The sequence below is a fragment of the Protopterus annectens genome, chromosome 9.part0 (genome assembly GCF_019279795.1).
Source record: "Protopterus annectens isolate FY-2018-M chromosome 9.part0, PAN1.0, whole genome shotgun sequence".
Taxonomy (NCBI): domain Eukaryota; kingdom Metazoa; phylum Chordata; order Ceratodontiformes; family Protopteridae; genus Protopterus; species Protopterus annectens.
This window is the reverse complement of record NC_056743.1, coordinates 739,046,590-739,060,092: the sequence shown is the minus strand read 5'-3', so window position 1 is coordinate 739,060,092 and position 13,503 is coordinate 739,046,590. Positions and strand designations below refer to the sequence as shown.

At 39.7% G+C, this 13,503-nt stretch overlaps 1 protein-coding gene across 1 annotated transcript in view; it reads right to left on the bottom strand.

Annotated features, from left to right (window-relative positions):
- PPFIA3 (PTPRF interacting protein alpha 3) overlaps nt 1-13,503 on the bottom strand; it is a 2,479,399-nt gene that overhangs the window by 419,180 nt on the left and 2,046,716 nt on the right. The window contains exons 16-17 of the mRNA XM_044083361.1: nt 10,033-10,255; nt 4,144-4,295 (exon numbers count right to left, since the gene is read on the bottom strand). Coding sequence (XP_043939296.1) covers nt 4,144-4,295; nt 10,033-10,255 — 375 coding nt within the window. The remainder of the gene's footprint in view (nt 1-4,143; nt 4,296-10,032; nt 10,256-13,503) is intronic.

Sequence of the window (13,503 nt, the reverse complement as noted above, 5' to 3'; positions counted from 1 at the left end):
ATTTGGTTTCCCCCTGCTTTTTCACATACCACAGAACTATAGTGTTGTCTGCGAACAATTTTAGTGGGCCCTGTTTCAGTGTATGATGGAAGTCCTTCAGTGCCAAAAGAATTTCTCTCATTTCTCTGATATGGATATGTTTCTGTATGATAGAGTTCAGTCAAGTGCCCTGGAATCTTAAGGAACTCCCCATCCCAAATCTGAGATGTCCATGTACATCTCCTGTACTGGCGTGGGAGCCTGCAAGGAGAGTCCTGGGTTGGAGTTCCCTTGATTCAGCCACCAATGATTCTCTTTCCTGAGGCAAGGTAGGAAGGGGATTTTGTACGCTAGACGATGGGAGTGTTGTGTCCCTACAGACCGTAGGTACCATTGCAACTTTCTCATGTGGAGCCTCACCAATAGCAGCATGGGAATGATCAATGCCATGTGACCCAGGAGTCTGAGGTACTGCCTGGCAGTCAAGGCTGTGACTTGAAGGACAGTGAACAGGCAAAGTTTTCCACCTACTGAGGTTGCAGAAAGGTCCTCATGACATCCATCCTTATCTTGCACCCCAGGAATATTTGGTCCTGAGAGGGGTTCATGTTGGACTTGGGGTAGTTTATCTTGAAACCCAGTGCTTGCAGGACTGATATTACTGTTTGTAGATGGTGTTGCAGGGATTCCTGGCAATCTGGCTGGATGAGGAGGTCATCAAACTAAGGGAATATTTGAATTCCTTGAGTCCTGCAGAAGGCCACTACTGGTGCCAAGCACTTGGTGAAGACACTTTGTGCTGTAGAAAGTCCAAAGGAGAAGGCAGAGAACTGACAATGTGAGGATCCCACAGTAAAGCGTAGGTATCTCCTGTACTTGGGCCTTATGGGGATGTTCAGATAGAGGTCCTTGATGTCCAAGGTGGCCAAGAATACCTGAGGAGAAATCAAGGGGAAGAGGGTCTGCAGAGAGAGTATACGAAAGGAGCGTACTTGCAGGAAGAGACTGAGGTGGGAAAGATCTAGGATTGGTCTCCAGGGAGCATCTTTACTTAGGACTAGGAAGAGTCTGGAATAGAAACTCTTTCCCTTTTCTGTCATAGGGATAGATTGAATCGTTTCTTGGGCCAAAAGGCTGATAATCATTGGCCAAAAAAGGGGGAGCTGTTCTTTGGGGGGTTGTGGAATGCCCCTCAAGGTGGGTGTTGTGATCCAGGTCATGAAATAACCCTTTTCCATGATGGATAAGACCCACCTGTCTGTGGTAATGATTTTCCAAACAGAAAGACAGTGAGAGAGTCTTAAGGATAAGGGGATGGAGTCGAGAGGTTTTTGAAGTAATGGCAGGTAGTCACAGACTACTTACCCTGTCCTGAAACTGAGGCTTCTGGGGTGGAGTCTGAGCAGTCTCGTTGCTTCCTGGCACTATTTCTGCCCCTGGAAGGAGGAGGGGGAGCAGAGTGTTTCCTTATGAATTGAATTTTTGAGGGGTAATTCCTGCGGAATTTGGGGATAGGAAAAATGAACAGGTGCTTTAGGTCATGTAACTCCTTACCCTTCTGTTGCAGAGTTTTGAACAACTCAGCCACCTTTGTCCCAAAGAGGGCAGTTACCCAGAGGCGGGTCCAAGGTTTTGTTCTAATATCATCAGGTAAGGGCTGTAACCTTAGCCAAGAATATCTTCTCCGGACTGAGGCAGATGCAGCGGATCTGGCAGAAGCTGCAGCTGCTTAGTAGCTGCACCTAATGGAATGCCTAGTGACCTGAGAAGACAGGGAAATAAGACTGGATAATTGTGCCTTGGCAGGAGAGTCTAGGATCTTATTCATAAGTTTAGTGGCTTGTCCTAAAAGAGCTAGGGCATATTTAGACATATGGGTTTGATAATTTACTGATCTGAATGCCAAGGTGGCTGAGGTATAAACCTTTTTATTAAGGTGCTCCATGGCCTTGCTGTCTTTATCTGTGGGGAGAACTGAGGTGGATGGAAGCAGCTTTTAGACCTTAGCAGAAACTGATATAATGCCAGGGTCCGCTGCTGGGGCACTTTATAAGGAATTTGGCCCCCTTAGGGATCTTGTAAAATCTGTCAGACATTCGAGGTGCAGGGGGCTGAGAGTCAGGATTAACAGATGCCGCATTAAATGCATCCAGAAAAGCTGGCAAGACTGGGGGTATATCTAAAGGAGCAGGGGGGGGGTCCATCTGAAGGAGTTCATAGTATCTCTTCTGAACTTCTGTCATCTCAGAGGAGTCCCATTTGAAATACTCCCTCATTTTGGAAATGGTCTCCCCAAAGGTGAGACCTCACCTGTAGAATCAGTTTCTGCAGAATCTTCCTCTGGGGAGGCATAACCTCTGAAGAAGAAGTATCAGAGGAGTCCTCTGTTTTCAGCTTGAGAAGTATCTAAGGCCCGAGGCCTAGGACTTACCATAGGAGGAGTCACTGGAGAGGATGAGGGCGCAGCAGGCCTCAAAACCATAAAAGCATTGAAAAGGCTCTAAGAAAAGGCCTGCCAGTCCGGCTGACTCTCTGCAGAAGGAGAAACATGCTTTGTTTTCTGTTTTCTTTTAAGGGAAGGCCTAGCGGGCGTCAGGGCCAAGGTAGGCCTATGTTCAGAAACCTGTGTAGTAGTGGAGGGATCTGTCTGGGCAGCCGGTACAAGTCGAGGTTCTCCCTCACTGTTGGTAGCCAATGTCTGCATTACCTTCGAGGACGTGATTTCCGCTCTGGGTTCAGCGGCTTCCCCAATGGTACCTGCTGTACCCATATCGGTGGTGACTGAACATTTCTCCAGGCTAACATCAGCCATAGGAGGGACGTCGGGTGGAGGAGGTGCAGCAGTGGATTCAGGCCTAACAACTTTGGCCTTTTTCTTTGGTGGTTTGACGGGTTGAAAGGACGGACACTCCACAGCTAAAGCTAAGCACTTAAGGTGCTGAGTTTCCAGGTAAATATTCAACCTGGGCAGACGGCTGCACAAGATTATTGGAACGAAGGCCTGGCAGATACAGCAAGACGTATGGTCTTGTGTAGGCCCTAAACAAAAAAGGCAAAGCTTGTGGGTGTCTTTTTGGGGGATCTGACAACTACACCTACACTTTCCCTTCCTGGATGACATGAACCTACACAAACTTGCAGTGACTCAAAAGAACAAACCATCCCCGACGGGGTACTTATCTTTGAAAAGATGATCTGACAGCCAGTACGGCAGGAACATCTGACGTTGGACTGGTGGCAGAGAAGTTCTGAGGTCTGGTACATGCAGACATCACTTTTATGGCCCACATTCCCTTAGCCAACGTCAGATGTCCCATGTATCCTGCGGTGACTAGAAACTTTTGTATAATGGACAGACATTCAGGTAGCAAGAGAGGAAAACTCAAGGGTTTGGAATACTGCAACATGAGAATAGAAGGACATCACAATTTATCTTCAGAAAAGCTTTAGTACCTATTTTTGTCTCCAACAACTGACCAGAGCATCATGAAAAGTCAAAGGTTATGCATACCATACATCCCGTTCTCAGCTTTCCAGCGATAACTTGATTTTTTGGATCACTGCAGTGGTTTGAGAAGAGACTAGAAGCACACACATTTGTATCTCTTGATATTATTAAGAGAAATGATGGCTTGGTACACTGTTAGGGGCAAGATAGTAAATGGATGAAATCATGCAGATCAGCAAAAGGAAAGGTGTCACACACACAACTCCTTTGGTGGTAAATCTATGTCATTTATCATTAGCAGCCCTGGCACTCGAGCTATGGGAATCAAAAGTTCCCTACTATAACATAATGCCTTAGTGCAAGCCCTCCATTTCCTCACTGCAATGTAACTCTTCTCATTTAATAATTATTAAGCTTTACATCATTGTTACTTACTTAGACTTTTTTCATAAAATTCCCAAAAGCAGAAAAGTTAAAATATGCAACATAAATACGTGAGGCTAAAATCATCTCTTAAATTTATATAAATGTAGCAGGCCTCCTTTTTGTGTGTATCTCTATGGGATACTTGTTTTTAAAAACAAGTTATATTTATTCACTGAAGGTTTTACCCTGAGCCAACAACTATTGTTTTGTAATGCAGACACAATAAAGTGGCACTTAAGGATTCAGAAACACAGAATCCTAACTAATGCAGTCTCAATTAATGCACATACCTGCCACGAGCATCCCGACCTTCGTCCATGATTGTTGCCTGTAAGGCTTGAGTCATTCTCTCAAGTCGCACAGCCCGTGGTGTTGGAGGTGGTGTTGTTTCAGACTGGGTCAAGGATTTGTCATCCCTTAACTCATCTTTTGGAATGTTGTTCTAAAAATAATCAACAAAAGAGAAGTATTTTGACAGTGAATCAGAAAAGCAAGGAGCTTTCAAGTGACCGCAGCATAAGAGAACAGCTGTGTAGTAATTCATTACCATGTGTATACTACAGCAATAAAAGCAAGACTCAAATCAACTAAAGGCCAATTGTCTTGTTGCACCTGAGAATTGTAATTAAATCTTATACTGAATAAAATGGAGAAGATTACTATCCTTAGAAAACAGCGATAACTTTTTTGGGAAAGGAAATAAGAAGTCTTACTGCATTTGCAGTGACTTACAATCAAATAACATCTCCTAGTCTACTGAATGTTTATTTTTTTCCTTATAATTTTATAACATACAATAGAAAATCCATTTGATTCTACAACTATTCCTGGCAATTTATTGTCAGAGACTAATGAAAACATAGATAGGCCTTCTGCATTTCCCACAAAATGAGAAACATACTCCTGAGCGAAAATAGGGGACTATCAGCAGTTAAGCCAAGTCTTTTCATTAACTCAAAGGGCTGAGTTACTCAAGCCATGGCGAGTAAAGTGTCAACAAGAAAACTACCTGCAGGAAGAATGCATGTCCAGAGGTCCAAATGAATTTTTAACATTCCCACTAAGGTAGTGCTCTGTCTTCAGACCTCTTCCTTCTGTATACTCACATTCTCTATACATAATGATGGCTGATACGTTTCCCATGCTAAATCTGCACTGCTCTACCAAACTCTGTGTATTGCAAAGTACCAACACTTTTTACCATCTCGTAAAATGCAGTAAATTTACTAAATCCATGAAGAACTACTATACTTAACATTTGTTTTCAGATAATTAATTTAAAATAATATTGTTTGAATTATGCCTAGTTGTCATACACCATTCACATTTCTTTATTGAAGGGTTTGATATGGAGCAAGCCTTATCCTGTGGGGTGATAATTTTTAACTGGGCAAGCGCCAAGGGAGTTCTCAGACATGCAAAAGGATACCAGTCTGATTTAGAAAAATAATTCTGATATTGTTGCCAAGATAGTGTTCTGTAAGCACAAAGTGGATAATAAAGGCTAACCATTACACAGGAACACTGAGACAGCTCTCAATTCACATGAAAATACTAAAACAGTGCTGTCTTCATATCCCTATATAAAACAAACAAAAGTGGATCTCTCACAGGATGGTGAAAAATGTTTTAAAAAGACTTGCAGTAACACTGAAAATGTAATTTTAATCTTTCCATAATCCACAATCTTCACCAATTAGGAGGTAGTAATGTCTGGTATAGCTATATTGCAGTTTTTCAGAAAAGTGCAGACAATAATTAATGCAGCTATATGGTAATTATCAGTGACACATCTAGTGCAAAGTATTGCAAAAAAAAAAAGAGAGAGAGAGAGATGAAACAAATCAAAGCCATCAGTCCTATAAAATGATCATTGACTGTTCAAGTGGTAATACACTTAAATGGAGTCTCCTGAGTATACAGAGAGCTGGAAAGTTTTTCAGACTTATTCTGTGACTGAAATTTAACTGATTATCTCAGAACAAAGCTAAAAATGTTTTATTTCCTGTGCTTTTGAAGCACAACAAGTAGGCATGGAGAAAAAGGATCATTGAGAAAGATTTCTGATACTACCTGGATGCACTCAGGAAAAGAACATGGATTTCTACTAACAGCAAGGAAGCAAGTATAAGGTGGTTTAGTACAAAGCTGTGGGCTTCAAACCAGTTAAGCGGAAGTGGTCACTATTAGGAACATTACGTTTCATTTGAGGTTCATGGAGTGACCTCAAGTGGTGTGATTTTTCTTCTTACATAATGAAAACTTCAGGGTTAATAGGTATATTATCCTTAACCAAAACTGGTAGTATATTCACAGTCTTTTTTTTTTAATGAAACTTTTCTTTTTCTTGAGTGCAAGACCATGAGTAACCAGCATATTCATGCAAGCTAAATTCAGAAATATTCATTGTTGCCAAAGAAATGAAACCTGATCTTGCTTCATTTGAGAAGTTTTACCAGTAAACTACATTAAGCAGAAGAAACAATAACACAAAACAGCTAAAGACCATCTTTAAGAGAAACTACATTGTTTAGAGTCTTTATCTGACATAGAACATAAACAGAACATCTGAAATAGTAGCAGTTTTAATAATAAAAATGTGGCTCCACTGAGGATTTTACCTATAACCAGAATGTATCAAAGAACACTTGCCAAAGTTAATATACAGGTCTTGAGTGTGCAACGTCTTTTTGCATTCTTCTGGGTTTTGATAAGTCTGCACAGCACTTTTTAAATTAATTTCTTCAACGACATGGTAAATTAATAGAAATGGACTGAACTTTTTATTTTTAATGCACTTCAAATCCATCCCTATGGCATGCAAAAAGCTCATGTGAACAGGATATCCTGAAGGAAATCCTATCCATCAGTTACTAAATAACAGAACGTCTTCTAGCAAATGGCCTTTGCTGATGGACTTCTCAAAACTGAAGACAATTACATGGGCAATGCTGAAAAACAACAGCCACAGACACAAAAACAGCAAATGGCTTAAATGCATTTATAATCAAATTTAGAAACATCACACAATAAAACAATAAAACAATTAATCAATTATTAATGGTATTGGTTTTATTCCCACCCAGAGATTTTCCTGCAACACTGAAGGGAATGTGCATGCTTTAAAATGTCTTTGTGATTTACTGTATATAGGGGCAACCAAGCGTCCTTTTAAAGTTAGGTTACAAGAACACGAGAGACATTAGGAATATATGTTGAGAGCCCTTTGGCAATGCATTTTAAACTTCATCATCAAAGTGATGATTCTTTATTAAAGGGGTGGATTTTAGAACAAATCATGTTGAATATAGGTGATTTGGTTCCTTTGAAAGATAGGCTTTTGTATAAAGAGTGTGTATATTTTGAAATATAAAACCTTAATACCAGGAGGTTTGAACAATAAATATATTAGAAAATACCTTGTTCAGTAATTAATTGATTAAGTAACTGTTTTATTGTGTGATGTTTCTAAAGCTGATTATAAATTCCATTGGTTTGCATTTTGTATTGTACTCCTCGAAGGCAGCATAAAACTATTTAAACCATTCAGTGTTTTTTCTACATGTCTGTGGCTGTTGTTTTTCAGTATATTTTTCGGTTGTGGTTTTGTCACTTGGGCAATGCTGTCTGCTGCCTATCTACACACCTCAAGTGGTTAACAGAAAGTAAAGCATCATTCCTGGTGACAAGAGTCTCTAAAGAGTAAAAGACTTTTACAATAACTGCATTCCAATCCAAAGTATACTCGTTTGACAGTGTAATGCAATCTGCCAAGAATCAAGTTCTTTATTAAAGTGGTGAGAAGCAAATAACCTTTACAAGTGAAGCTCTGGGGTGAACAACCACAAGCATGGTCTACATACCTCTCAACCTCTTAGCACAAGACACCTGGACAAAGCTTAAAATAATGGTGGGACAAAGGCCAAAAACAGGGACTGACTTTAAATATTGCTCTAATAAACTTAGAAAGCTGCTAGAATAACAGGATTTGTGTTGTTATGCATTTACTGAAAGATATGAAGTCTGAAACTCAGATGTATGTCATTACTTAGTGCCTTCAATCCTCACTGATTTGTGAGAAAATCACAATTTTTATAAGGAAGACACCAAACATACGAGTCAAAACTTTGGACATTTGAGAGTTATGACGGGCTGTGTGTTCAATTAAAAAAATGACTGGGTCACATCCCCACCTTTTAAAGAGAAGGCAGTCAAAAAAAAATTGGAACAAGCCAAAAGTTCATGTTTTTGCAGAGTAAATCTTGACGAGTTTGTAGATGGATACACTGAGGAGTTTACTACCAAACATTTATCGCAGAAATAAATGTTGGGTTGAACTAGCAATTAACATTTCAGGGGACTCCAGTAGCTTTAGCTGTAATTTTTAAATGAACAAGAAAAAAAATTTATAAAGGCAACTGCCTGTTCAAGATGGGAACCACACATCTTTCAGAAAACTCTATGCTGATCCACTGAAAAACATTTCTGGATTTCTAAAAACATTCACTTTTCAAGAATGAAGGGCTGAAAAGAAAGAACACTGACTCATATTTAAAACCATCACCATCAAGACAAATTAACATTTTCACAGGAGTTTTGAGATCAGTTTATTCAAAGCCTTTTCTGGAATGCTAACCCGACCATACTCAATGCATTAAACAGCAAGGTTAACCATCTAACCATAGCTCCATCTAACATTCTCTTCTGCAGTTACAAAAGACAAAATCTGAAGACCTTAACAAGTAGCAGGAGGAGAAAAAGCACTCTGTGTTTAGTTCTACCTGAAGAATGAACAAGTAAACAGATGGAAAGAAATGAATCCACACATTTAAACCATGCATGACACAGAAGGTAACTAAGGAGACCCGTGTTCTTGCATCACCAGTGACAGAGATGTCAACTGTTACCACATTAACTGACACACATGCTTCTAGACAGTCTTAAATGGAAAACATACTGTATGGTTATGCCACACCATTGTGAGACATTCTGTCAGTAATGGTTTGCAGACTGAAGCTCCCCAAAGAATGCTTAAATTATCTCATAACCTTTATGATCTGGATAAACATGCTACATGTCTTTGGATTGGGATAACGCAAACCCTCTAATACCTCAACAAAAGCCTAAATATGCATACTTCAAGCTTCTGCAGTCCCAGTTTCCAGTACTTACATACTATCGAAACCAGATTCCGAACATGACAAATGTCTCATTTCCAAGCCATACTCCTGCTAAGATATGTAGTGAAAGTTTCTTGGGATGACAAGGCAACATTCCTTACTACAGCTAAGTTTCATAACATGTACCATGCAAACAGGAGGGTATAATTCTGTGCATACTGACAAATTTTTCACAATTACACCAGCACAGTTGAGACAGGTGCTGTGATGGGATACACACTCCTTTTCAAAGTAGTCCAGGCAATCAAAGTAGGAATGCTACATTTCATCTTACTATAGTACACAGTTAGCCATGTGTAAGCCAAAGCGATGTAGCCCACCTCATTTCCAACCCATGAAAATACCTCTGTAAAGGCAGTCTCAGAACGTTCTTGACATGCATGCAAGGAACAAAAGTTGAACTCCTGTGTGCTCATCTACCCACACTACTACAGACCTTTACGAACACCAATTTCGAATTTCCTACATATGGACCGTGTTTGTAAAGCAAGTTCTTCTCACTGCCAGATCAGACTGATCAGCTTTCATTCACGCATCATGCTGCACTTAGCAAGTAGCTCAGATGGTGAATTACTTTATCATAATTTAAGGAATTCTCATCAGTACTTGGACTGCTTAACGGTTTAAGTGGTCTGTCAAAAATCATGCAATGCATGCAAATGTAAACATTTAAATAGGTACTCATCTACTGTGACTCAGAAATACAAATGTAAAAAAAGCTGATTTTCCATTGTGTCAAATACAGACAAAGCCACAGAGGTGTGCAAAATATTTTAAAAAGATTTGATTCACTTTAATTTCATTTAAAAAATGTCAGTAGACTGGTTTTCGCTCCTGGTTGAAATAATATGCAAGTACCCAATTTTCTTACTACAGTTCTTCCTTTCATAAGCACTATATCACCCAGGTAAAGCCTGTAAGTTATTTTATTAGGACAAAAAGTAGGTGAAAAGCAAAATAAAAAGGCATTTTAGTAAATTAAATTAGAAATATACTCACAAACTTATCTCCTTCACGTGCAGGGCTATGGGGAGTTAACCGTGGTGTGGAGTGTCCACTGCTGGGTGGAGAAGGGCTGGCTAGGGTGGAGGTAGTAACTGAGGGTGGAATTGAACTGCTTGAGCGGTAACGCCCAAGTGTTCCATCCAGCGTTCCACTGCTTACACGACTCTCAATCTCTTCTGCTCGCAGCTCTGTTGTCTCTTTCTCTTCCTGGATCAGTCTTCGCAGGTAAAAGAAGAAAAACAAATGGCAAAGACATGTGAAATAAGCATAACAGGATACATAAATGCAGAAACATTTTTCTGTGTTTTGTGCTCTTGAGTCGGTAGTCAGAAATTAAACTGCAGTACCAAGGTTCTACAGAAAAACCCACCACACCATGAAGTTTGCATCAATGATTTGCTTAGTAAATTGGACAGCAAACAGATGATACAGAATAGAAACAATGCTAAGGTTCAGTACAGAAAGGTGGATGCTGCAGTCAACATATGAGTTACTATAAACTCAATCACCCTCCAAACAATCAGCCAGAAAAAATGAGAAATTGTGACTATATGATCAGCATGGGAATTCAACAAAAATAAAGTGTAATAAATTCAATATTAGTGTTTTTTATTTCCTCAGCACCACTTATGTTATCTTCCATGCTACCACTTTTTTCATGTCACTTTCTTAGCATTCCTCTTAAGAGACCTCTGGCATTACCCTTTTAAACTGCCTCAGAGAGCACAGCATGGGACAGTATTCAGGAGAACATTCATATTCTATGACAATGTAAAGAATAATGTAAGATCAGGTTTGCTGAAAAGGGAGTCCATACTCCTGCCTAGCTGATTTGTCCTTTTGTTTTTCTCTCTCTGCTTATGGCTACCTGCCCTCTCTAACACTGGCTGCTAGTGCAACTGCCCTGTGCTGCAGAAAGATCAGCCATCATATAGTTTTACATCCCTCCCATGGAAAAGATGATAATCATTAAATGCTTGCCACTTCTCACCCCAAAATGGTAGTCTTGAGTTTCTGGATGTCTACCATAACTTGAGTCATCGGTGTTACAAGCAAAAGTCTAGCACATGTGCCTGTGGGTCATTTGTAAACTTGAGATACCAAAAATGTACTCCTATAACAAGAATGAAATCAAAACTGCAAACATTATCTTGTGTTTGTACTGAACTTGAAATTTGTGATATAGCCATATAGCATATTTGAGAGGTCTTTGCTGCCTTACACCCATGGCATGGGGATGTACCCCTCCATTCTACTGCTGCTGCTGCTGCTAACAATACATACTAGCTCTGAGATCCTTCACCTCAGAGCAGGGGAATTACTCCAGGATACCGCATCACCTGGATTTTCCATTCTTAAAATAGTCTCACAATTAGGGTTTCTGAATAACGGGTATTTCCAAATGCAAAACCATTAAATAACTGTACCCAGGACAGCATTCTTCAGATAATATTATGGTTAATCCACTTTATACTGTTGTACCTGCACAAGAAAGCCAAGCAAAAATAATGTAGCAATTTTCAGATATTCAGGGACAACCTGATTGTCACTACACTGAGGATACAAAGGAAGATTTGTCTCTTCATGCAATGTCCAAAAACATAATAAAAAAAACATAAAACCAAAAATACTAAAATCAGCAAGGATGCCACCAACTACACAATAAATCAGTTTATTGAAAAAGAAAACAGAGCACTTTTATCTTTACAATTAAAAAAGACTTCATCAGAGTGAATTCTGGTGAAACCTAATGCATTAAATACACACAACCCACCAATGAGAGTCACATTGATGTAATTAATTGGTTAATCATGTTAAATCAGATTAAATAACTGCACTCCTAGACCACACCAAAAACAGGAAAAAAAATGTACAAACTCAAACAGCAAGTAGGACAGTTCACTAAGATGCTAAACACACTGCAGTATAAAAATGTATAAGACATATATAAATAAGATGCATACATTGTATATTTAATGTATACATGAATAAATATGAATAAAATGAATAAACTAATTGTAAAGATGAAAACACTCCATTTTCTTTCTCAATAAACCAGTTTTTAGCTTTGTTGGAGGCATCCTTGCTTATTTTATTATCTTCATACAATATACCAATACATAAAACAGCTTAATAAATGAGGGTGAGGCATTAATTACTAATGCAAATAACTGATTGCCAAAAGAGGAGGGAGATGGCAAACAGAGAAGATTCAATAAAGTATGGGGTAGGCATAAGTCACTTTGAACAGTAAGGAGATGGTGATGCTTGGTATTTGGTGCCTCCCTTTCCTCTGGAAAGCATGTGGGCAGAAACTTACAAAACTGTGCAACCAAGGTCAAAGATGTAATGCACCACGATGCTTTGCCAAAGATGGTCTGCACCTGTCACCCCTGAGATTCAGGTTATTGGCTAAGGCTCTTGCCACTCCTATAGTGCCTTTTTTAGGAAAAGGCTCAAAGGACAAAACCACCACCGTAACAGATATAAGCATGCAAAATCTGAAGGTAATGCTGCTCGATGCTAGAAGTCTAAACCTCAAAATGCACTCTCTCGAGGAACTTCTAAAACTGGAGAACATTGATATCTGTGCAGTAACTGAGATCTGGTTCAAGGCTCCAGAGAGCACCCCTGCAATACCAGGCTACAACTTTTACCACACTTTTTGGCCACCAAACCAGGACCGAAACACTACAGGTGGAGGAGTGTCCATATTTACCAAGGATATTCACACCTCCAGGCTAGTTGCAAAACACAATGCATCTGAAATTCTACAGGTACAACTAATACTACGTAAGACTGAAATCCAAATTGTAGCTTGCTACAAATCCCCCACCATGCCCTAAGATTCTCACTACAGCTTTCTAAACATACTGGAAAATATTAAGATACAACCAAACACCCTAATACTGGGTGACTTCAACTACCCTGCCATTAACTGTGAAAACTGCTTGGGCACCAACACCTTAGCCCAACGGTTCTTGGAATTCATAAATTCCAATGCCCTGGATCAACTAATCCATAGTCCCACCAGGGGCTCAAATATCCTAGATCTGGTCATTATCAACATGGGAGATGGATGCACCACGTCAGTGATCACCCCCTCGTTGGTCAGGTCTGACCATAAGCTAATCACCATTGATGTTCACATCCCAACCCCACCACCCAGTAGAGAAACCTCCATAAAAAACTTCTCCAAAGCTAACTTCATGCTACTCAAGTCAGAAGTGACAAACTTCATGACACCCATGCAGACGGGAACTGAAAGTCCGACTGCTGAATCCTACACTAATGCACTGTACGAGCACATCCACTCATGCATGAATCGTGCCATTCCAAATAGAACCAAGATGCTCTCCTCCAAAAAAAAGAAGCCAATCTGGTGGTCCCCTGCCATAAACAAACTATACAACAGAAGGAAGAAACTGTTGCAGAAAAGAGGAAAATCCCAGGATGAAAAATATT